At 37.9% G+C, this 26,403-nt stretch overlaps 2 protein-coding genes and 1 long non-coding RNA gene across 5 annotated transcripts; 1 reads left to right on the plus strand and 2 right to left on the minus strand.

Moving 5' to 3' along the window:
- Window positions 1-483: 483 nt before the first annotated feature.
- LOC117575496 (uncharacterized) lies at window positions 484-7,734 on the plus strand. Of its 3 annotated transcripts, none has more exons than XR_007955687.1 (3): window positions 484-858; window positions 937-1,025; window positions 7,214-7,734. It is a non-coding gene; the product is annotated as an uncharacterized LOC117575496 (long non-coding RNA). The 3 variants fall into 3 exon arrangements; XR_007955686.1 differs by lacking the exon at window positions 937-1,025 and adding an exon at window positions 7,056-7,144; XR_004572878.2 differs by lacking the exons at window positions 484-858; window positions 937-1,025 and adding exons at window positions 6,874-6,977; window positions 7,056-7,144.
- Window positions 7,735-10,299: 2,565 nt separating this feature from the next.
- LOC117573344 (alanine--glyoxylate aminotransferase 2-like) lies at window positions 10,300-18,122 on the minus strand. Its single transcript, XM_034256470.2, has 4 exons — window positions 17,801-18,122; window positions 16,687-16,805; window positions 11,836-12,070; window positions 10,300-11,764 (listed from the first exon to the last, which is right to left on the minus strand). Exons 1-4 carry the CDS (start codon window positions 17,887-17,889, stop codon window positions 10,708-10,710), a joined length of 1,500 nt encoding a protein of 499 aa, XP_034112361.1. The 5' UTR covers window positions 17,890-18,122; the 3' UTR covers window positions 10,300-10,707.
- Window positions 18,123-19,477: 1,355 nt separating this feature from the next.
- On the minus strand, window positions 19,478-22,677 carry LOC117573308 (odorant receptor 13a). The gene is made up of 6 exons (XM_034256416.2): window positions 22,313-22,677; window positions 21,117-21,572; window positions 20,206-20,305; window positions 20,041-20,148; window positions 19,595-19,783; window positions 19,478-19,543 (listed from the first exon to the last, which is right to left on the minus strand). Exons 1-6 carry the CDS (start codon window positions 22,675-22,677, stop codon window positions 19,478-19,480), a joined length of 1,284 nt encoding a protein of 427 aa, XP_034112307.1.
- Window positions 22,678-26,403: the final 3,726 nt, after the last annotated feature.

Here is a 26,403-nt window from a genome sequence, read left to right on the forward strand (position 1 = left end):
GACAATCTGGTATATTGTGCCGTCTGTGGTATATTTTGAATGGTGTACTATATCGATATACCAAACATACCATTTGGTATATTTTCAGTATTTTTTTAGTATTTTCGGTATATTTTGAAAATGATACCGCAATATTTTGCCTTTATTAAAAATGGGTTGCGGGTATCTCACAGTCGAGCACACTCGACTGTAACTTTCTTACTTGTTTACTGCAGTTTTTGGTATTATGTTACTAGTATATTTCTAAGGAAAGTATCATAGAAAAGTAGGCGTGGCAACACCTCTACCGCCCACAAAAATTGTAATAGGCCGCTTGTCGTATTTGAAATTGACTAAGCCTAAAAGTATGCAACATTTTTTTTCTTTTTTTTTTCTGCACACCTACATATTTCTATCTATTATTTATTATATTATTTATTTATATGTTTATTGTCCTAGTTAATTTGTATTATTTAATTTGTTTAGTTGTATAACATAATTTGTAGTCTGAGAAAATGGTACTCAATGTCTTGTCGTGTTTTGTGCTTAGAAGCGGAGCTTTATTTACAAATGATACTGAAAGCTCCAGAAATAGCGCCATCTATTGGTGGACCACGATACATGCAAGCATTAATTGCTAGATCAGCTGATCGTGTGAAGTCCAGACCAAAATAGACAAGCGATTACCTTTTTGAGTAGGATTAATTGTCAAATTTCCGAAAAAAAAGGTTTTTGTTGTTGGTTTTGGTTGGAAGAAATGGTTAGCAGGTTATGTGCAGAACCTGAAAAAAAAATAGTGGAAAAGTGCATGTGCTTTAATAGAAAAAAAAAAGTACATCAGTGAAGTGGTTGGTGTAGTCAGATGCATAAAACGTACTTGTGAGTATACAAAGATACTTCATTGTATAATTGTTATACTGAGTCGTAATCTTGTCATCTTCTTTTCTTTTACAAAAGTGCACCTTGCCGTCCACTTGTAGCTGTTTGTCCACTATAGGAATTTGCCAACTGGCGTAAATAAACCAAGTGCCGTTTTCCAGATTAGGGTAAATATTTGTTATACGTATATTTAGTTTTTTGTTGTTCTAAGTTTAGTTTTGTCTATTTATTTTTAGATTCGGCACTTCGTCATAAATTATAAATAACTCAATCCTAATTTATATAATAACCCAGTGTGTAAATTATAATAACCAAGTGGTAGAATTTTAAATTAATTTAAAATGAAACTTCAACACACACAACTGCTTGATTAACGGCCAACCACCAAAAGCTCCAAGTCGCAGCTGTGCTGGACACATCAGCTGTCTGGGCCACGCAATCATATGAGCTGTTGCTAGCTGCAGACGCTCATTGAGCACAGGAGAATTGCTTCCCAGCAGGTGGTGTTTCTACTGCAAAACACCTGCGTCCGGCAGCCTTGCGATCTCCGTTGGCTATTTGCTCCGCACTTGTGGTGGCATCGAGGCCGAGTATCTGCGTCACCCAGGAGGAAGGCGAACGGCTGACTAGCAGCTTATTTTTTTTTTTTGTTTGTTTGTTTATTATTGTTAATTTACGTTATGTTGTTTAAGTATGCATTAATAAGTGATAGTCCATCAATGTTGTAAGTGTAATATGATGTGGCGAGAAAGTTGATCCAACAACTTTTCTGGGTCCTTCATAATACAAGTACCACTGTACTATTGTATAAAATAGAAATGGCAATCATTTAAGAAGGCATGTAAGGCAACACCTATAGGCAAAATATCTTTGTAAAATTGAATTTAGTTATAAAAATTAATGTTTTTGTATTGCCTGAAAAGCATGTAAAACCATACTTGCATACATTTGTATGTATGCATGTTTGTTTTGATCGACGCTACCGGTCATAGCAAGCAGCTTTCATGCAGGCGCAAAAGCTCGCAATTATTATTATTCCCCACAGATACACCACAGACAGGCACCAACACAAGGAAAGATCTTTCTGCGTGGGAGTCTCTAATGTATGTAAGTCTGTTTCACTCTAACTAATTAATAATACATGAGCTACAGCTAAAGCTTCCCTTTGCTGGTGGTCCATCTGACCATAGCGCTGCTACAGCTGTCTGCAGTCCCAGCGGTCAGTGACCTTGCGAGACTGGCAATAGCAAAACATTTCACTGAGTGACAGCCATCAGCTGATCCTCATTTTTACTTGCATCTAGTGTTTGCCTATAGTTGGTGTAATGGTCTAACATTGCATTTCTAAATGAACCCAAAACTAGTTCATTTTAGCTAATTTTTTTCCTTCTCTTAATTTATACAACATTAAAATGCAAAAATAATTATTTATATTATAATTATGCTAGATCATATTTTATATTTATAGGTTAATTATTTTTAGTTTTTCTTTATTTATTTTTTTTCTTTTTGCTTTATTTATAAATTCCCGCCTCATACACACTTACCATGCTAGTCCGTTAATCTATTTATTTATTTATTTTTCTTGTCATTTTTTTTTCTTGTCATTTCATAATGTTGTTAATATTCAAAGTATTTTTGTTATCTGTTAATAAATTAAGTATGTTCGCTTAAGTGCCTATTTTTATTTGGAACCATGCTTAACCAAGCAGGAGTAGGTTAGCCGAACCACTGTCTTTTAGGGATCCTGCCAACTTTTTAGTTTTTGGCAATGAATGCAGGATCACGGTAGGGTGGGCGTCTGCACACAATAACAGCTGTGTTGCGTTAGAGAGTGGCTCCGTCTTCTTTGTTAACCTACCTTCCTCTCCTTCCCTTTCTCTTCTCTTTCACTATTGTTTCATGTAACCTTCCCATTGCACTCCTCTGTTTTCCCATATGTACGCGAATTTTAAATGTATTATTATTATAAGTGGTGCGTCCTATTAGTTGGCCCTTTCCTTGAACCCCATGCTATCTGAGCAAAGCCCGGAGAAGCCAGCGCGTACGCCATACTAGTAATCCTTCCACCAGCACCAGACGAATATTACACTAGTGATTCGTTACAGATATAATTATAATTTAATAATATATTTTGGCGCCCAATCGTGTGGCCTGTTTTGTATAGAATCTAAACATGGCCTTTAAAAATATTATATATGCTCTAGAATCAATAACATCTAGTGGTTCAAGTCTTTTTGTTGTCCTTATACATATTTGTGTACGAGGTTAGTCTCTTTGTGTCTATTTATTAGCGAGAAAGTAATACCTCGTAAAATCAAGACAAAAGAACTTAACCAAGACGGTATTGGTTGACGTTTTAGAAAATAATAGCTTCAAAATGGCTTTATACTCAAACGGTCAAACTGTCTACTGTCATTTATATGCTGTCGTATTTCTTTAGGTGTAGAGCTTACTTTGAAAAAGTTCGTGGACCAGATCTGCCTCTTGCGGTAAGCAAAACACCTAATGAAAACGATGGAAATAAATTAGTACTACAAAATTAATTCAGCAATGGACAACTAAATTCATTGACTGGGGTTGCATAGTCCCGTGGTGGCGCAAGTCAGCTTAATGTGTTTAGTATTGTTTATTGTCCGTCTTCATCAATCATAAAAGTTTACAATGTAATATTACTAATTAGGCGATCTATTATCGACCGAGTATGGTTTGCATGCGCTATTACGCTATACTTGGTTTTGAAATAATTGCTCTTAAAGTTGGTATTATTAACATGAAGGAGCTTTATGAATGCTTATATGTTCCCCAACTTCTTTTCTTTTCTTTTTAGTGGCGGTTAAGGCATTCACATTTCAATTAGTGTTTGAAACGGATCGTGGCTCAGAGCTGCTTTCTCGTCATACTAATTGAATGTATGCTTATCTAGCAACTAGTCCTATCCATTCAGGTGGGTTAATAGGAAAATCTGGAGGCTAACTTACACTCTGTGAAGTTTTGCATGGTTTCCAAATATCTTATGAATCGTGTTTGATTATCAGTTTTGTTGAAATTTGCATTTGTATTATTATTTATTTATCTAATTAATTGTTCAGTTATTTTTGTGTGTTAATTATTATTTGGTATTTGTTTATTTATTTATTTATTTCATTTTTCTCTTATTTATTTAAATCTTTATTTATTTATATATTATTTTTTTTTCCCCCATTATTATTATTTATTTATACAGTTGTTTGTAGAAAAATTTTTCCTTCATTAGCAGAAATTCTGAAGATTAGGTCTTACATATCATGCCAGGTCCAATAATTCAAGGTGAAACCATTTGTTGTGTTTGCACTCAGGAGGTCGAACATCCTGCTCAATTGTTAGCTACAAGGTGCAATCATTATTTTCACCACGCCTGCTTTAATACTCGCACTGACAATAGGAATTTGTGTCCAGTGTGCCTAACGGTGTTAACAGGATCTTCTGCGAATCTTGCTGAAGAATTAGAAGCAGCCAGTTCAAGTGCCACTATGAGAACTAGAGGACAAGCGAAAGCCACGGCGACGGTCGCAGCGGCAAATGCCAATGTAGGAAATTCTACTGGTATTGGTAGTAGGTCCAGCTCGCAGCCAAGGCAGCCGACTCCAATTCCACAAGCCCCGCAACCAGTTGTAGTTCAGAGTCCAATAGCTCAGCCAGCAGCAAGTGCTGTTGGCCAAGAAATACAACAGACCATTGCGGCTGCGATATCAGCAGCATTAGTGCAGCAGACGCAGATACTATCGCAGGTGCTGGAAAATGGTTTTCAGAGATTAGTTCAGCAACAGCTAGCTGTCAACTCTGAACCAATCCAATCTATTCCTAGACCTTCTCCAACAAGTCCACAGCATCAAAGCTTTCAGGAGTTGTTTGGATTACCAAATCGACTAGATACGAATCCGTTGGTAAATCCGAGAGCGCCGCAAGTTGGTGCCAAACTCTTCGCCATTGGGTTCTCAGCTGAGTAATAGTCTGCGACCCGACAGAATTAGCCAGATTATTGCTAATTGGAAGCTGCGATACTCTGGTCATTCGTCTATGTCGATAGAAGATTTTCTTTATCGCGTAGAAGCATTGACTCGGCAAACCCTTGACGGAGACTTTGAGTTGCTAGCCAAATATGCGAGTAACTTGTTTGAGGGTAGAGGGAGTGAATTTTTCTGGAGGTACCACAAAAGTGTGACAGAAGTTCGTTGGGCAGACTTATGCAAAGCATTGAAAAATCAGTTTACAGATGGCAGAACTGATTTGGAGATTCGAGCAGCTATTTCGCAACGAAAGCAGAAAGCCAACGAATCGTTCGATCAGTTCTACGAAGCCATTGTGGCATTAGTAGATCGTTTGAACAGCCCAATGAGTGAGCAGTCCATGCTGGAAGTCTTGCGAGCCAATTTGCTCTCGGATATTCAGCACGAATTATTATATGTGCCAATATTCAGCGTTGAGCAGTTGCGTCACACTGTTCGTACGCGAGAGAGGTTTTTGAAAACTATTTCAATGCCATCAACCGTTCCCAGGGTTTACCGAGACGGCATGTAAGTGAAGTCACGGTTCAAGCCACAATGGACGAAGAGGATGATGTTGAAGAATCAGAGAATCTGGAGGTAGATGCTCTAACACTTTCTTGTTGGAATTGTGGGAAAAGTGGTCATAGATACCAAGATTGTGTAGCCGTACGTAAAGTATTTTGTTATGGTTGTGGTAAGCGTGACACTTATCGACCCAGTTGCACGAAGTGTGCAATTCCAACTAGACCTGTAGGTGCGTGCACCGTTAACAAGTGCACGCAAACAAGTCTCAAAGGATACCAACCCGAGTAAATGAAGATAATAGTTTATCCAACATAGTTTCTGAAATTCAAATAAACCCGGCCAGATCTATTAGTTCGAATGTAGAGAATGTTTGTAGTTCAGGTCTTCGCAATAAGCAGCGGAAGGGGAACTACATAAAAAGTAGTAAAGAGGAAAAAACAGCTGTATTAGCGTCAGTAGTAGACATCTCTGGTGATCTTCGTCCTTATGCCCAAGTCCAGATGCTAGGCAAAACGATAACTGGGTTAATGGACACTGGCGCTACTATTAACTGCATTGGTGGGAAGTTAGCTGAGGAAATACTAGCAAACAACACCGAATATACGCAACTATCGTCATCGGTGAAAACTGCTGATGGAAATAGGCAGCGAATTTGTGGCAAATTGAGTGTTCCTGTCCAATTTAAGGGCAAGATACAAGCACAACGATTTTATATCGTACCGACTTTGTCGCAAGACGTATATTTGGGTATTGAGTTTTGGAGAGATTTCAAGCTATTGCCAATATGTTTGATGCACCCGGCTGACACTGATAGCATTGCCTCAATTACCTTTGACAATTCGCAGCAATTCGAGTTGACATCGGAGCAACAAACAGAACTGGCAAATTTCATGCGAAGGACCTTAAGCAATAATAGCGTATCTTCGCACCATTGCTATTAAGCTACCTCCAAGCGGGTATCCCACTTTGTCGTTACAACGACTAAGTGTGATTTTGCCAGGGGGATGTGTAATAGGCCGCTTGTCGTATTTGAAATTGACTAAGCCTAAAAGTATGCAACATTTTTTTTCTTTTTTTTTTCTGCACACCTACATATTTCTATCTATTATTTATTATATTATTTATTTATATGTTTATTGTCCTAGTTAATTTGTATTATTTAATTTGTTTAGTTGTATAACATAATTTGTAGTCTGAGAAAATGGTACTCAATGTCTTGTCGTGTTTTGTGCTTAGAAGCGGAGCTTTATTTACAAATGATACTGAAAGCTCCAGAAATAGCGCCATCTATTGGTGGACCACGATACATGCAAGCATTAATTGCTAGATCAGCTGATCGTGTGAAGTCCAGACCAAAATAGACAAGCGATTACCTTTTTGAGTAGGATTAATTGTCAAATTTCCGAAAAAAAGGTTTTTGTTGTTGGTTTTGGTTGGAAGAAATGGTTAGCAGGTTATGTGCAGAACCTGAAAAAAAAAATAGTGGAAAAGTGCATGTGCTTTAATAGAAAAAAAAAAAGTACATCAGTGAAGTGGTTGGTGTAGTCAGATGCATAAAACGTACTTGTGAGTATACAAAGATACTTCATTGTATAATTGTTATACTGAGTCGTAATCTTGTCATCTTCTTTTCTTTTACAAAAGTGCACCTTGCCGTCCACTTGTAGCTGTTTGTCCACTATAGGAATTTGCCAACTGGCGTAAATAAACCAAGTGCCGTTTTCCAGATTAGGGTAAATATTTGTTATACGTATATTTAGTTTTTTGTTGTTCTAAGTTTAGTTTTGTCTATTTATTTTTAGATTCGGCACTTCGTCATAAATTATAATAACTCAATCCTAATTTATATAATAACCCAGTGTGTAAATTATAATAACCAAGTGGTAGAATTTTAAATTAATTTAAAATGAAACTTCAACACACACAACTGCTTGATTAACGGCCAACCACCAAAAGCTCCAAGTCGCAGCTGTGCTGGACACATCAGCTGTCTGGGCCACGCAATCATATGAGCTGTTGCTAGCTGCAGACGCTCATTGAGCACAGGAGAATTGCTTCCCAGCAGGTGGTGTTTCTACTGCAAAACACCTGCGTCCGGCAGCCTTGCGATCTCCGTTGGCTATTTGCTCCGCACTTGTGGTGGCATCGAGGCCGAGTATCTGCGTCACCCAGGAGGAAGGCGAACGGCTGACTAGCAGCTTATTTTTTTTTTTGTTTGTTTGTTTATTATTGTTAATTTACGTTATGTTGTTTAAGTATGCATTAATAAGTGATAGTCCATCAATGTTGTAAGTGTAATATGATGTGGCGAGAAAGTTGATCCAACAACTTTTCTGGGTCCTTCATAATACAAGTACCACTGTACTATTGTATAAAATAGAAATGGCAATCATTTAAGAAGGCATGTAAGGCAACACCTATAGGCAAAATATCTTTGTAAAATTGAATTTAGTTATAAAAATTAATGTTTTTGTATTGCCTGAAAAGCATGTAAAACCATACTTGCATACATTTGTATGTATGCATGTTTGTTTTGATCGACGCTACCGGTCATAGCAAGCAGCTTTCATGCAGGCGCAAAAGCTCGCAATTATTATTATTCCCCACAGATACACCACAGACAGGCACCAACACAAGGAAAGATCTTTCTGCGTGGGAGTCTCTAATGTATGTAAGTCTGTTTCACTCTAACTAATTAATAATACATGAGCTACAGCTAAAGCTTCCCTTTGCTGGTGGTCCATCTGACCATAGCGCTGCTACAGCTGTCTGCAGTCCCAGCGGTCAGTGACCTTGCGAGACTGGCAATAGCAAAACATTTCACTGAGTGACAGCCATCAGCTGATCCTCATTTTTACTTGCATCTAGTGTTTGCCTATAGTTGGTGTAATGGTCTAACATTGCATTTCTAAATGAACCCAAAACTAGTTCATTTTAGCTAATTTTTTTCCTTCTCTTAATTTATACAACATTAAAATGCAAAAATAATTATTTATATTATAATTATGCTAGATCATATTTTATATTTATAGGTTAATTATTTTTAGTTTTTCTTTATTTATTTTTTTTCTTTTTGCTTTATTTATAAATTCCCGCCTCATACACACTTACCATGCTAGTCCGTTAATCTATTTATTTATTTATTTTTCTTGTCATTTTTTTTTTTCTTGTCATTTCATAATGTTGTTAATATTCAAAGTATTTTTGTTATCTGTTAATAAATTAAGTATGTTCGCTTAAGTGCCTATTTTTATTTGGAACCATGCTTAACCAAGCAGGAGTAGGTTAGCCGAACCACTGTCTTTTAGGGATCCTGCCAACTTTTTAGTTTTTGGCAATGAATGCAGGATCACGGTAGGGTGGGCGTCTGCACACAATAACAGCTGTGTTGCGTTAGAGAGTGGCTCCGTCTTCTTTGTTAACCTACCTTCCTCTCCTTCCCTTTCTCTTCTCTTTCACTATTGTTTCATGTAACCTTCCCATTGCACTCCTCTGTTTTCCCATATGTACGCGAATTTTAAATGTATTATTATTATAAGTGGTGCGTCCTATTAGTTGGCCCTTTCCTTGAACCCCATGCTATCTGAGCAAAGCCCGGAGAAGCCAGCGCGTACGCCATACTAGTAATCCTTCCACCAGCACCAGACGAATATTACACTAGTGATTCGTTACAAAATCTAAAAAAAATTGAATATTACGAACACCTCTGGAGTTAGTATTATAAAATTTGTACACCAATGTGAACTTACGTTTCAGAATTCGACACGCCCATTAAAATTTTTCCCCGCCCCTTGTGCCCTCAAAATTTTTAAAAAATTGTATATTTTGAGCAATTTTAAAGAAAAAGACCCCATTCTTAGTATACATAATATAAATCCTAGCCCGGATGTGCACTGCAAATTTTGTGCCGATCGGATCAAAAACATGGAAGTTATTCACAAAACATTGCTTCAGACGGCCCTTCTCTCTATTTCCTACAGAGCATAAATCGGTGTTGGAAAACGTGAGGTTCTCTGAAAAAACATGGGAATTGCGCCAATTGTGCGGAAAATGCAGAACAAGATAACTATTGATGGATTAAGAATTGATGACACTACAACATACAGTTGAAGTTATTGCTAATTTATGCTAACTTCATTTTCAAAATCCTTTCCAAAGTTGAAAATTGTTCTTCAAAATAAAGCTTTAAAAGCTTTTAAAAAATTACAAAATATTAGTATAAACACACACAATTTGATTAAATATTTAAATTTAACATAGTACAAACATGCGAAATTATTATCCATGACTTCTTTTTTTTATTAATAGTTTTCAACATAAATAAATGAATAACAAAGTTCACTGAAAAAATATGCAAACTTAGCGCGCGAGCTTTCGGATGCAACAGCTGACTTTACAGCTGTTATGCTCAAAAGAGCAGTTAGATATACATACATGTTGTTGGTATGAGCCATAACAGTTTGATGTTCTGTTAATGCATTGACATTAACATTTATCTAATTGGAACACTTTTCAAAAACGCCTAAATGCCAGCTAAAATGGAAAATGCCCCATAGTGGATTGTTGCGTTATTAATTGTTTTACCTGATATCTTCATTGAATTCCCCCATACGCAAATAAATATCGACACTCATAATTAGCAGGGTTGGTGACAGTTTTCTATTTTTTATTAAAGCTCTGATTAATTTGTTGTCTACTTTTTAGAATATTTTCGTATTGACACCCTGCAACAATTTATATAATATTTGATTTTACTTGTGTTATGTATATGTATATGTTTTTTTGTCTTTAGTACTTTGTACTTGTATTGTGTTTATTGTGGCATTGTCTTTATAGTGCTTTGAGCATTGCTAGTATTGGAGCTTCATAATAAAATAAAAATCATTGTTGATGTATAGTAAAAAGTATTTGCATATATTTGTAATTGTTTGTTTTGCATTATAATTTAACAAAAACAACAAAAAAATGACAAAAAAATATGTATAATATAATGTATAACAATAGTAATAATTAGCATGCAAATATGTATACAAATGTTGGTCTACGTTTCTAGATACTAGAAGTAGAGCGCAAAAAAAACGTATGTATGTATATGTATGTAGATATTGCTAAAGGTTGACTACAAACTAGGACATGGCACTAAGTCTATTCAAAAAAAAAAAAAAAAAAACATAAATATCTTTTGTGAATTTGTCGCCGTCGCCAGCCAGCTCTAGGACAGGTGAAGCGTGAGGGGAGATGTGGATGTGGATGTTGATGCAGATGCAGATGCAGATGCCGCGGGAGTAAGTCACACTCAAACGGACTTGATGAGACGATCCTGTCGCTCAAACATTTTCGTCTTGTTCGCCAGCGTATCAGCCGCAGTGGCAATGACACCGTTTGTGGTGAGAGCAGCTGTGGCTGCGGCATCGGCAACACGAGCCTGCTGCAACTGCTCCTGGGTGAGCGTGGTGAGGCATTCGCGGAACGCAAGCAGGAACTCATCGGCGTTCTCCAGATTGAAGCACATGGGTGGCTTTAGCTTGATCACATTGTCGTTGGGCCCATCGCTGGAGACGAGCACCTTGTGCAGCTGCTTCATGCGATTGACGACCCAATGGGCGCCCTTAGTGTCCGGAATGCGCGCATCGCGATCGGTGACCAACTCAATGCCCACAAACAAGCCGAGACCACGCACATCGCCAACGCAATCGAACTCCTGCTTCAGCTGGCTGCACTCGCGCAGCAGATAATCGCCCAGCTGATGGGCATTCTGCTGCAGTCCCTCCTCATCGATGATCCGCATGACCGCATTGGCAATGGCGCACGACACCGGATTGCCGCCGTACGTATTGAAATAGGCCACGCCTGTGGCATGGAATGCCTGCGCAATCTCTGGCGTGGTCACCACAGCGCCCACCGGATGACCGTTGCCCATCGGCTTGGCCACGCAGACAATGTCGGGCACCACGTTCTGTGTCTCGAATGCCCAATAGTGGCTGCCCACACGGCCAAAGCCCACCTGCACCTCGTCGGCGATGCACACGCCTCCAGCCTGATGCACGGCGTCGTACACACGCTGGAAGTAGCCGGAGGGCGGCAATATCTGTCCGCCACAGCTCTGCAGGCTCTCGGCAATGAAGGCTGCCACGCCCTCACCCTTTGCCATCTGGCGCTCGCAAATGTCCGCAATGGGCTGTGCGTAGAGCAGTCCGAGATCGGCGTTGGGGAACTCCTTGTCCGTGTACTGGCCGCCATAGATGTCGGGACAGGGAGCCACATGCACATAGTCCGGTTTCTTCTCGCCGCCGGGCTGATTGAATTTATACGGCGAGATCTCCATCACGGACTGCAAATGACCGTGGTAGGCACTGTAAATAGAGAGAGAGAGAGAGATAAGAATTAAAGCAACTCTGCCTTTGCATTGTGTTTGTCGACTTACTGGTCGAGTGTGATCACATCCTGACGCTTGGTGTAGTTGCGTGCCAGACGCAGCGCCAAATCGTTGGCCTCCGAGCCGGAGTTGACAAAGAAGCAAACGGAGAGCGGCGATGGCATCTTGCTGGTCAAGGTCTTGGCGCACTGCACCAGCTCATCGTGCAGGAAGCGATTGTTTGTCGAGATGGTGGCCATCTGGAGGGCTCCAGCGCGCACCACTTCAGGATGGCAATGACCCACTGCAAAAAGAAGCAAAAGAAGAAAGAGCGCGGGTTAAAAAAGTGTCATTTTTTGTATGTGTACTTAGAGGAGAAGTGTGATTAAAAAGACAACATCAACCCTTCCATTCCCTTCCTTCCTTTTCCTTTCTCTACCCTTCCATTCCCTTCCTTTCGCTTCCTTTCCCTTACTGCCCTTGCTTTCCCTTTCTTTCCATACGTTTCCATAAATTTCCCTTTCTTTCTCTTAACGTTCCTTTGCTTTCCTTTGTACTCAAAACAACTCAGGAACTTTTCTTCCCTTTCTTTTCCTTTCTCTACCCTTCCATTCCCTTTCTTTCTTTTCCTTTCTCTACCCTTCCATTCTCTTCCTTTCCCTTCCTGCCCTTGCTTTCCCTTTCTTTCCATACCTTTCCATAAATTTCCCTTTCTTTCTCTTAACGTTCCTTTGCTTTCCTTTGTACTCAAAACAACTCAGGAACTTTTCTTCCATTTCTTTTCCTTTCTCTACCCTTCCATTCCCTTTCTTTCTTTTCCTTTCTCTACCCTTCCATTCCCTTCCTTTCTCTTCCTTTCCCTTCCTGCCCTTGCTTTCCCTTTCTTTCCATACCTTTCCATAAATTTCCCTTTCTTTCTCTTAACGTTCCTTTGCTTTCCTTTGCACTCAAAACAACTCAGGAACTTTTCTTCCCTTTCCTTTGCACTCAAAACAACTCAGGAATATAATTGATAACCAATCTTATGTCTATTTGATTAAACTATATTTATTGCCTTTACAATTTTGGGAAACTTTGAAAACAGATGCGGCCTTCAGTTCTACCAAATGATTGTTATAATATCATACAGCTAAATGTGGTATATGAGTTGAGGCTTTTTAATCAAAAATTCCACATGGCTCCAGCTATGCTTGTAAATATTTATTTTAGCAAAAAGGTGCAAAAATGAAAAAAAAAAGAAAACAGATTTCATATCTCTGATTCATTCGATAGCCGCTAAGTTGAGGCCATGGCAACAAAATATTCACGTGCTGTTACCCAACACGATTCTCCGTTTATCAGCAGTAGTTTCTTTTGTTTTTGGGGTGAGGACTGAAATAGATTTCGTCATGGTCAAGTGGCGGGCTGTCTGAGCACGTGTTATCAACAGCAAAGAGGCAAACAAACAAACAACAAATTTTTGTGGACATTGGCAATTGAACAAACGGCATCGCGTGTGTTTCACGTGATTCTCGACACTGAGAGTTGAGGGCAAAACCCCCAAAAAAAGAAAAACAAATATGTATAAACTAGAGGAGTGAGCGTAATCTTTAGCAGCACTGTAGAGAATAAATCCGGCCCCGCGGGTTCGTTTTTATCGCATGCATCGCTGCTGGTGTCGGGGCCTGAGAATAGCATTTTGGACCCGGGCCTGTCTTATGAACGCGCTCACTTGTCATGCCTCCTACTACCCCCTCACCCTCACCCTCCCCTTCCCCCTCCCCATCCTCCTGCTCATCCACGGGCATCGTTGGCGTTGATGCGCAAACGTTTGATAACAAAAATACTCTGATCGAATATACTATATATACTCAGTGTATTATAGATGGGATAGTACTACATAGTCCGGTCGAATCTGGACCGACATCTGGCTGGCTGACTGGCTCGACAGCTCGCCTTGCACTCGCCCACACACTGCCAAATCACGTGAATCTCGATCAGTGCGCCGTGTGCTTATTTTTAGGCGTACGACTGTTTAGCTAAAGCTTGTGATTGCGCCGTTCATCGCACGTCTCGCACACTCACACACTCACACTCTGCTACACAATTCGGGGTAAATATAGAGAGTGAAATTGGTTTGCTGATTGATTAAATTTAGTTAAATTCAATTAATGTTTATCTATAAAAGTTAAAGTTAATTGTAATATTTGATCACCTATTGTTATTCCCAGTTAAAAAGAAGATCCAATAAATAAAAAGTATAAAAAAAATTATAAAAGTCAGTAGATTATTTTTAAAGCAAAGCGAAGATATTTTCTATGTATACATATCTGGCTTTTCAAATTATTTAAATGTAATTCGAAAACATCTAAAATTGGTCAAAAATCAAATTTTTAAATAATTTAATAATTCTGAATCCTGCTTCTACGCATAAATTTAAAATTGATTTACAAAAAAAAAAAAAAAAAACAATCTAAAATATTGAGATTTTGATGTACATATTATTGTTTTTGATATAGTTGTTGTCCTTGTTATTATGATGCACCTAAAAATAGCGATTAAACAACATAGCTAAAGTGCTTGACTTGTTCGTTATCAGCTTGTTTTGAGTTTCAATATTTTGCTGACGTGTGTAAAAAGATTCGCCAAGCACTGTTGTTTGGCTTTTCGCAACATCTTCGCACATTATTATTATCTATGATTGTGTTTTTCTTTGGTTTATATATGTAGATGTGTATGTTTTTTTTTTTGTCAATGTGCGCGTCTGACCGCGTTTTCATTGAATGGGAGGCGGAGTGTTTTTCACATTATCTTGCACAGAATTTTCCACTCGCAACGGACGCCAGCTGATTGCTCAGTTTGTTAGACTTGAGCAAATATTGAAAGTAGACTATGAGCACAGACAGCCGGACAGCTGGACGGTCAGTTAGCTGGACAATTGGACAAAGTGCGTAGCGATTTGCTTGTTGTTGTTATCTCAAGTACATTTCCACTCGGCACGAGACGTTCACATGTTGCCAGCGAACAGCAGTGAGCAGTGAGCAGCCAGTTCCAGGCCAGCGATTGCTGATAAGCAGAACTACTAGTAGAATGCTCGCCTCGGATAGTCTGTCGTCGTTGCGGTTGTCGTTGAAAAGTAGCACGAGATCAAACAACGCACGACGTTTCATAATAAACAATAATAAATTGTTAATGCCCGCCTTCTGCTGTGGTTGTTGCAGCAACACGTGCACACGTTGCTCGCTCAGCTTATCACGTTTGAAATGGAAGTGCGAGAATTGTAGTTTGCTTGTCGTACTCGTATCACGTTTGCAACCTGTGTCTTTTGAATACGAGTATGAATAGCCTCGACTGTTAAGCCATATCTAATAGATTTGTCAAGTTATTTTTAACGGCAAACAAACAACTGATGACACAATTTGTAAGCTGCATTCGTTTGAATTCGTTCGATTAGATTGGACGGACTGAGTTGGCAATATGCGTTGTGGAAATTGCAATTGCAATTGCAATTGCATTCAATGCAATTGATTGTGTTGTCCCCTTTGCTAAGCGCCCTTATCAGCGGCTACTAATATAATTTTAGTACAGCCCGAAAATAGTCGCTATAAATAGTTGATGTACTGGGACAACGCGCTTATCGGACAACGTTGGGAACATCTGTTATCAGCAGTCCGAGCCGTTATTACGTGCCCTATTAATGCTTATTTCGCGCTTTATGCTAATTTTGTCTCAATATTTGCTGTTCTTCCCAATGAAATTGAAAATTTTCCATTCAAGGCTGTAACCTAGTAACAGCAACAGCAACAGTTAACAGCTAACATTAACATTAACAGCAACAGCTGGCTTGCTGGCTGTAATAACAGCGACTGTTGGGCTAACAGAATGTTATGCGTAACAGTGCGATTGACACGGCGCTGACACTTACATAATGTTGTTGTGGGAAATCTTAATGGAAATTTCCGTTTAAAAATAAATCAAAATCAAAATAAAGAACAAAAAAAGGGGGCACAGTCGTTTGAGAGAGATTGAGGTTACTCAATTTGCAAAATTGGCGAATTGCGCGCTCACGTCAATCTCAGTTATTATTTGTTATTGCTGATGTTATTGTTATTGCTAATGTTATTATTGTCACCCCCCGCGACGACGTCAGAGCGAGAAAGTGTATCTATGTTAATCACACCACACATCTGGGTGACTGGCTGGCGGCATTGCCGTGTGTCGGGGCCCGAAATGAGCGAGCAAGCGAGTGAGCTGGCGTAAGCGGCCAGCATCTAATAATACGTATACGATACGTAGGCCGGCCCCGGCCCAGCACAGCACAGAGACCCAAACGACGTGTGTGATAAGGCTGAGTCAGTTTTTGCGCCAGCCCAGCTAGCCCAGCCAGCCAGCCAGCCAGCCAGCCATCCACTCGAATTAAATCGAAATACAACAAAAAAATAAAACAAAAAAAAAAAAAACATTGCTCAATCGGGGCCTGAACATGCCGCCGATGTCTGGGCCTGCTGCGGCCATGGTCCGCGTGGGGGCAACCTTGAACTTGGCCACGCAGTTTTGGTCACACAAAAGCACAATTATGAAATTCAAACACACACATTGTAGTGCATATCATATTCATCATCGTCATCAACACGGTTCCTATTCCAAACATCCCCGCGGAAAATTTGTAACTAAGCGAGGGGCAACTTTTTTGTTTTTTGGTGTATATATCAGCGTTTATATTAAATTATTATATTGTTATGATTGGCGATTATTTTCGTGTTTCTGTGGACCCGGGCCTGTCTGAGTGACGAGCCCATCATTTCATCGGGCCCCGGTTGAGCCGCCCACAAAACACACAAAAAAAAAAAAAAAAAAAAAAGATGAATCTTTGTCAAGTCGCGATTATATATACTACTTAGGAGAATATATTACTTTGAACTAAAGTGTGCTGGAACTTACCATGTGCCACATTATTGATGCAGTCCAGATAACGCGTGCCCTCCTCATCAAACATGTACTGACCCTGTCCGCGAACTATTTTCAATGGATCAGATCGATAGAAGAGTTGGCAGGCTTGTCTATAAATTTGTCATTTTTGCGTGTTTTTTTTTTTTGGTTGGTTGGTTGGTTGGTGCAGGATTTTAGAATTTGAAGTGCAATTTGAAATAAAAAAAAGAAGAACAAATCTGTGGTTTTTGTGTGTTTCTCCCATAAAAGAAATGAACTTAAATTAAGCTAAATCATGGTGAAAATGCGAAAATGCGAAAAGCGAAATGTGATCATGTTACGAGTATGCATGATTATTATGAATGCACAAATAAATGCTGTTGAGTACGACGCAGTGCAATGCACTTATCGTCGGTGCAACAAAGTTGATCGTTATGACGTCGTTGTAACGGCATCATGCGATGGTAACATGTCGGGGCCTAGCGTAGTGTGATAATGATAACAATATCAAATAGTGGTTATGATGATGGGGGATAATAGTCTACGATATGTAACTGTCTGCTGTTGCAACTCTTTTGGCGTCTCTTGGCCCCTTGGCCATAAACATTTACGAGATGATTTATGGCGAAACTTTTCATTTCGTTCTATTTAGCACAGATTTGAAATAGTCAAGTAAATAAATGAAATAGAATATACTATGTTATTTATGTAGGTGTGTCTTTGTGTGCATTTAGCGTTTGTTGACGACGCTGTTGAACGCTGAGCGAGAAATATCAAATCGATAAAGGCCAAAAATAAATGCGGCTACTTTCGGCAAATTCGCGAGTGGCGCGACGGCCAAAAAAACAACAAACAACAAAACTTGTGCTGTTGGCAAGCAAAAAGGCTTTGCTTCGCTCTTGCGGCATGTGGCATGTGGCATGCGGCAGCTGATGACTGTTTTGGGGGATGCCGCTTTGTTGACCTTGACAGCGAAACCGCTTGACGGAAGGTCACACACAGCATAACAGAAACTGCAACTGCAGCATAACATACCGACAGTAAAGTGTATCGAATGCATGATTAACTTGGTGAATATGTGGATGCAAAAGTATTACTTAATTAATTAATTTAATATAATACTAACCCAATGTGCTTGTTGCGCAGCTTAATCGTGTCCGATTTGGACAATTGCTGGCTGGCCACCGATTGGATTTGTTCACTTGCGAAAGGCATATTGACTGTGATTGACTGAATGACTTTTGAGATTTGAAAATTGAGAATTTCACTTGAAAATGCGCGCACTTTACTACTGAGGTTCCGGCAAGGACTGCTTCCTCAGAACTGAATTCTTAAAAAGGCTCTGTGTACTGTTGTTTACTGTAACTGTTACTGTTACTGTTGTTGAGCGCCGGGACGTATTTAACGTCTTTGGGTGCTTAGAAATTGTCGCCGAATGACAAATTCTATGCGAGAGTAGAGCTATTTTATAACAGTGGCCGTCGCGTCGTCGGCCACGACCAGCCCAGCCCACTCTATAGCCATGTGTATACGTATGTATGTATGTATGTATACACGCGATTGCATACATACATACATTGCTGTTGCTGTTGCTGTCGCTGCGACGACAGCTGCTGGCTGCTGCTGTTGCTGCTGCTAATGCTTTTGCTTTTGCTTTTGCTCTCTGTTAATGCGGTAATACTGGCTGGCTAACGCTCTGTTACTGTTAAGCATCGCTTTCTGCGAGTCTCTTCGTGACTGTGTGTGTGCGTGTGTGAATGCGTGTAAGTGGCGGCAACACACACGTGACTATCACTCAGTGTTATTGTCTCTCTCTTTCTACGCTTTGCCTGTGTGCGCGCTCGCTTCTACGCCTGCCCTGCGTATGTGTGTCTGTGTGTGTGTGCGTCCATGTGATAACAGCAGCAGCAAGCGTGAATGCAGCCACAACGTGGGCAAGGCAACAACAAAAAGCACCGCTATTACAGCAACAACAGCTCAAGTTCGATCAACCAACCAGCAGCGCCCTGCCCTTGTTGTTCCTGTTATTAGAGATGCGCACGTGCGTGGGCCCGCTAAGCACGACTACTAACAGAACGTCTCTGTCCATGACTCCATCGACATAAGCATAACTGTAATATATACCTAATTATCTGCTGATAATCTAGAACAATTGATGACATCTGAATTATTATGTCACTCTGTTCATTTTCATTCAATAATTGCCGGTGGACGTGTATTAAGCGGTTGCCGTTTTGTATAACAACGATTTTTGTATACCAAAAAATAATAAATATTTACTATTCGAAATTATTTTTAATGAGAATGTAGTCCTTGAAAAATAAAGTAATAACAGAAACTTAAAAGAACCGTGACCGCAAGGAAAGTGCCTATAGTGCCTACTATTGCAAAATTGCCAAATAAAATATTTACGTAAGATAATTAATTAACATATCTATCACAATCATAATGTACATAATCACTATATACAGCTGTAGAGTCACTGAGAACAAACTGTCAGAGCGCAATGCAAAATGCAATATAATAGCGGGGACAGAAACCTCGAGTGTCGTCTGTTTTCGAATTTCGAACAACTCAACCGTCCGTTCAATTCGAATTGCTGCAGCCTCAAAGTATGCTATAAAAATATTTGCATACATTTTTTAAATATAAAAACAAAGATTTGCACTGTTTGAACTTAATAGATCGTATATATTGGTGTGAAGTGTAATTAAATTAATTCATTAAAATAGTTTCTTGTTTTATTGTTAGATATGATAATCCTTTTGGGTTTCACAAATATCATCACTAAGAAATCGAAGCCTTACGCTTTGTTATCATCCAAAAGTGATCGCAGTAATGTGAAATAGCTCATTGATGTGCTTAGAATCTGGAAAAGTGCAAGTAACATCACAATTTCATTAAATTATTTCAAACATACCGCAGTAAAACTTTGAAGCGATAATGTGGAAAACTTAAAAGTTGTTATCCGCACTGGTTTCTGACTACACATTATCATAAATTGCAAATTCGTTCGAAATTCTGAGTTCGTGTAGGCACATATAGTGTTATCTTTATTTTGCACGCCGTCCCAATCGCAATTGTACAGATGCCAGGCAGTGATAGTCGACTAGTTTTCAGAGTGTCATGAAAAAAATTTCATTATTATTAAATGATCAAAAAATTTAGAAAAACTAGGATACAAGTGTTATTAGTTAATTAATTAACTATTAAGAAGTACGACTTGTTCGCTTATATTTTACAGTATAAAATTGATTCAAGTAATTATATTTATATTATATTTAATACTTTTCATTGTACAAATTCAAATTTATCGACGAGATTCATTACAAAATACGAGTATCGAAATATTTTCTTATTACTTACGTGTTGTATTAGTAAATCTCCATTTTTACAAATGATATACAACTGAGATATTGCCGAGGATATATAAATAATGAACTTCATATAGTCTCCAATAAACATGTATTTACTCTATGAAAAGAAAATGCAACTCAAATATTATGAAACGCTTGAAATGCAAAAACTTACAGTCACCAGCTGAAATCCCACCATGCATATAAGAAGCGCCGATATGATAAGATTAATAAGTAGAATTGGGCTAAAGAAATCTTCCAATCGTTTAGCAAAACTACAAATTTTAAATACATTTATAATTAAAAAATTTTTAATGAGATTATTTATTTATTTATTATTATAAATTAATTTATAACCTAGCAGAGATTTACGCTGGCTGTTTTTGCTAATTTAATGAGATATATTTTATTGCTCGGATGCAAAATATATCGGAGTAGCGTCTTCATTTGCGATAGATTATAGTATTTAGTAACCAACTATATATGTATATATTATCTTCACACATATCCAATACGATTTTCCCGTTTTAATTGCCTAATCGTGTAATGTAATGTTTAAACAATTTCATGATTTGAACATACCAGATAAATAATTGCATATTTAAGACCATTAATATCACTTGTGATAATATAGCCAAAAATACTATAATGTACCGAAGGCTATATCGATACACTAATATACTAAATATAGACATCATTATATTGCAGTACTTTTTGGTATATTTTCAAAATATAGCGTAGAGTAGAAATCATACTACATTGGCAAGCAAAGCAATTATGATGCAAATGCAGCAACCGCTTTTAAGAATTTTATCTAATCACAACCAAATTTTCAGAAATCATTAGAACAAAAATTTTTAAAAATAAAAAGTGCTCTCAAAAATATTATATCTATCTATCTCTATCTCTTATAGTCTCTGAGATCTCGGTGTTCATACGGACAGAATATATATGGGGTTGGAGATGCCTCCTTTTACATTTTATATTCTCACCTACCTATTTTAAGATTTAAAGAAATACCCCCTTTTACTATTAACAAACATAAACAACCAAGATTCCTTTGGAAAGATTGTAAATAAAACTTACCGAATTATTTTGTTATGCTGCCTCGCACAGGAATGCAATTCTAAAGTTTGTTTTCGCTGTAATTTGGTAATATCAGAGTTGTTCAATGAGTTTGCCTTTGTCATGACTATTAAAACTTCGACGCGTTCATGAAGTAAGCGAAATTGTCCGCAAGTGTATGTTATAAAGAATCCAAATAGAGAGTCCTCAGCAAAAAGTGTCGTAACCACACAAATGCCCGCATATGATGTAAACAAATAGGTTGCCGCATAACTCATCCAATTTCTATATGGATTGTATGGAAATCCCATTTTGTAAGGGAATGGTTTGTCTTCAGCGTTCATGCCGAAATCCGAAAAGAGTTGAATCAATGGGAGAATGCAATACATAAGTATGAGGCAGGATAGCAGCATTGTCATTACCCGAAAAGTAATCATTCGTTTTCGACACTCCTTAGTAATGTGAACACTTTTTTTGCTAATGTGAGATAATAATCGAATTACAAAAAAAAAAAAAAACAGCAAAATATATTTTTTAGCTATTTATGTGCATATATTCAGCTAGGATGATTTTAATAGAATTTGTTAACATGTGTATTAATGATGTGAAAGCAGCAATATAATATACTGAAATTAAAGTGAATTTCGTATAAATAAAATACAAAAAATAAGTCATAAACCTAGTTGTAGATACGTAAAAAATGTTGAACCGTGCATTAATAATGTAAAACCAGCTTGTATACTATTATGTACTAAAAGAAAATGATTTTGGTATTATAATATACCACAAAATACATTTTAAGCCAAGTTGTAATGACTTAGACATTTGTAAACCTGTCAATTAATCATGTAAAACCAGATAGAATACTATAATATACTGAAAACAAAATGAATTTGATATTATAAAATACCATAAAATATGTAATTAGCTTAGTTGAGATTACTGAAAATTGATAAGGCTGTGTATAAATACCAGCTTTAAGACTACCATAAAATGAAAATAAAGTGAATTTGGTATAATAAAATACCATTCAATATGTAATAAGCCATGAACTTTATAAGGCCAACTAACGAATTTAAGCTGCACCTCATTTTATCATTATTTCTATTAAATTTGAATTATTTATGTAGACGAATATATGGACAAGAATAAATGAAACACTTTTTAGAATAAAACACAGCTTAAAGTAAATCAATTTAATTTCTCCATTTACTTACTCTGGTATCCATATATGACTGACAAATTCTTGAACTAATTCTCGAAGCTGGTTCTGATTGAGACGCAAGTGTAGTAAGCGAACAAAATTTAGAACACCCATTAAAGTAGTACAACAATTCTCGGTAAGCATTATAATGTCTCCAAAGTGGTCTATTAAAAACGATGTCTGGAAGCTGATAGTTATTCCCACTGAAACAATCACATACCACGACCAACACGAATAGGCCTTGCGAAAGAAGTTTTTTCGACGTATTGCGCCATTTTTCGAGTCATTTTCCAATGGCCAAGAGCCATTTAATTTTAGCCAAATACATTGAAATGGCATGTAAAAATTTGAGTGCTCATCCGATTTAGGATTGAACATTATCGACAGAGTAGTTGTTCACTTCTACTTTAGTCGTATATTGTGAAATTCTTTTTATAATGCCTCCCATCGGCTCATGAGTTAGTATATCAAATATCAAACACAAGTAGAATAAATAATGCGTCAATTATAAACGCACTTAATGTTTTTTTTTTGTCAACTGCTTATCTGCTTATAATCACCACCAATAACATCAACTACAAATAGAATAATTAATTTGTAAATTACCTACAAAGAATAGCTACATTCAAGTTTTGTCTATACTCTTGAATTTTATGTGTAATATTTACAGTAAACGTTATCCGTTCATAGCCTTATTTTAAGCAGATTTTCTGTTGGTATTTAATTTAAAATCCAATAAAGCAAATAAAACCATTTCACTTTTTTGACTGTCCTGACTTACTGCTTACTAAGTAAATTACGTATTAACTCGTATTAATGCATAGTCCCAAGTTTTTGGACAACATTTGAGCATTTCTACAGCTTTAAATTCCAAATATTCGTATGACATATTCAAAGACTACGAAGGTATCAATTTTTCGTGCTGCATTCAAGTTCTTACCAGTTGCATGGATTCCCGCATTATCCTCTTGCAAAGTCCATAATAATAGTTCGGGAGTTGTTTAGACCAGGAAACGGATATCCGAGCCTGATTGTTCCCTTTATTTTTAAGGTTGGTAGAATTTATCGCCGCCATCTACTCGTTAGCAAATATTAATGCGACCAAAGTTAATGTTTGTTAAAATTCAGTTTTTTCATTCATATTTATTATATTCATATTTCATATTTATTGTATTCGATTATATTTAGTTTATTTTACAAATTGTATTACTTAGTTTACTAGTTTAAATTAAGTTTAGTTTATTTTACAATATTTATTATGAACAATTTAGAAACTTTTAATTTCGTGTAATTTTAGTTTATTATAATACATTAATTATTTACTAATTGGCCCTATGCCTTTATGCTTTAACTCATAATGGGCCAAATTTGACGTGATAAACACGCTTCTCCTAAATGAAAATGAACTACAAGAAATATCAAACTACACCGATGCACACACGATTTTAATTAATAATAATTAATCCATATCATTGACCTAACACATATGGAAAACGATTTCTGAGCAATTTGAGATCAAAAGATACAAGACTTAAGCTATTTGTTTGACACACTGACCCATGAAATACTCCAAGCCTTATCAGTACTAAGTAAGTTAACATGCGTCACTCGCAAGTAAACATAGAAATACCGTCGCACATTCGCAGGACGAAGTTAGAAGTTACAGAGAGTGCAGGAAACAACGAAGTTTCATTGAAAACAATTTTAAGAATATGTACATTAAAAATTTATATATGTAAAAAACATTGTAAAATCGTGCGAAACCTTTTTACTCGATAGCAGTGCAGTTCGTATAGCTTTCATTCATTCATTCTGTAACTTAGTTCTTAGTTTGAAATTAATAAAGACATTATTATACTTTTGACCGTCAAGAAGTGTGGTTCTCTTTTCTTCAAATCTCGCACAACATAATTGAATTCCATAAATACTTATGCTCACCTCTCAACTGGATACTTGGATTCCATAATACTTCTACTCATCTCTCAACTGGATACCATAATTCGACCTCCCGCGCTAACCGTCGCACTCATACGTATATGACAAAGAACACGGATAACACATTCTTCCCGCTAATATCCCATACATAAGATATTCATATATAAGTTAACAACAATGGTAACACGTCAAAATGTGTCTAAGTGCATTGACACCCGAAATGCACTCAACCAATTCAGCAAGCTCTGCAAAGTATGCAACACATCCGCTACATGCCATCTGTGATACTTCCGCCACATGCCCTGTGTCAGCAGAATATCGATAGTGGGACACTTGCGCAACCATCACCAAAGTGGGATCGTCAGCAGCGACGTCTTAGAACTAGCCAGAACAATAAATCCGTAAAGGTTGTTCTAAATTCGGCGAGACTTGCAGACTACTGTAGCATGCGTACATATGTAAATACATACATACATATAAATAAGGCTGCAACACTTTGTTGTTATGCCAACAATGTTTACATTAACAGCGACTTTGTCGCTAACGCTAAGTGCCTTCTGCACATAATCAAGTGCATTCGATATGATCCGCACTTGATAACAGCGACCGCCCAAATGGCTAAGTCAGCGTTCTCACGCTTGACCGTCGCTATGTATTCATATGCGCGCATAACTCTCTCTCCACATATTTACTTATTGTTACGATATATATATATAATATATAAAACGGCTGCTCTGCCGCTGCGCCGACAGCTAGCATGCCTTAGCTTTAGAATACAATAATTCATTCTAATAAAGACTCACAAACAAAGCAGTCAGTGTGTGTTATTATTCCAAAAGAAACTCCAATCGTTATAATTCAGCAAGCTCTGCAAAGTATGCAACACATCCGCTACATGCCATCTGTGATACTTCCGCCACATGCCCTGTGTCAGCAGAATATCGATCGTGGGACACTTGCGCAACCATCACCAAAGTGGGATCGTCAGCAGCGACGGCAGCAGCAGTAGCGGCAGCGACGCCTTAGAACTAGCCAGAACAATAAATCCGTAAAGGTTGTTCTAAATTCGGCGAGATAGCTAAGCGCGTTACCGCATACATTGTTGCGGACACATTGCCGCCCCCGAAACCTCAGCGTCATAGATAAACGGTCATTAAACTATACACTGTATGGTTTTTCGCTGAGCACGAAAGCGAGCGGAAGCGGCCATGACCAGCTGTCTCAGCATTATGGAAGAACCCACAAGTTGCTGAGCCATAACATACTCACCCGATTCATTCCCACATGTTCCACTTCACGCAGAAGCTTCATATTAGATGATTCTCAAAATAAACGCCATTCAGATTTTGGACAACCAAGAAACAAGTTGTCTTTTTATTTCTTAATCGTAACTCCTTCATCAGAAACAATATACTTATATATTGTAATTGGCGCAGCCGGTAGGATCAGGAATATGCTCCTCGCAACCTTTATCGTACTTTATCTGTAAGACAGGTGAGCGAACTGATGGCGATAAGACTAAGAGAGAAAAAAACATGAAAACTAACAAGTGAAAACTAACAAGTGACAATGCAAGTATACAGTGCAAGTGCAAGTGCAAGTGTTGACTCAGGATTGCGACCGAATATGTGCAAATCAAACGCTGATAAAGCACCGGGATCACACAATCATACATCCACTCAAACCTTGTGCAAAAGAATTCCCATAAAAAATATTGATTAGTGACCGAATATGTGTAGATCAATCGCCGATAAACACCGGGATCACAGGAAATCAAATTCAATAATCCGGCTCGGATTATAGCTAAATATATATATCGAACGCCGACTTCTTAAACAAGAAATCCCATGGGAAATTTTTGCCATGTAACAACAAAACAAACCAAAATATAAATAAGTAAGTGAAAGTAAACCATGATGTTTAACCGAAACACACACTAAGCATAAACCAAGAAGTTGCAACCCAAGAGACAAACGCGATAATACAAGTTTCCGAATCAAATATGGTTCAATTTGAAAGGCAGATACATGCCATCGAGAGCTTCCAAGGTGACCTGACCACACTATACACCTTCATCAGTCGCATCGATTTCATCTTGGCTCTATACCAGACGACTAAGGAACGACAAAAGCTCATCATCTTTGGACACATCGAGAGAAACATCAGTGG

This window comes from Drosophila albomicans, chromosome X (assembly GCF_009650485.2).
Source record: "Drosophila albomicans strain 15112-1751.03 chromosome X, ASM965048v2, whole genome shotgun sequence".
Classification (NCBI taxonomy): domain Eukaryota; kingdom Metazoa; phylum Arthropoda; class Insecta; order Diptera; family Drosophilidae; genus Drosophila; species Drosophila albomicans.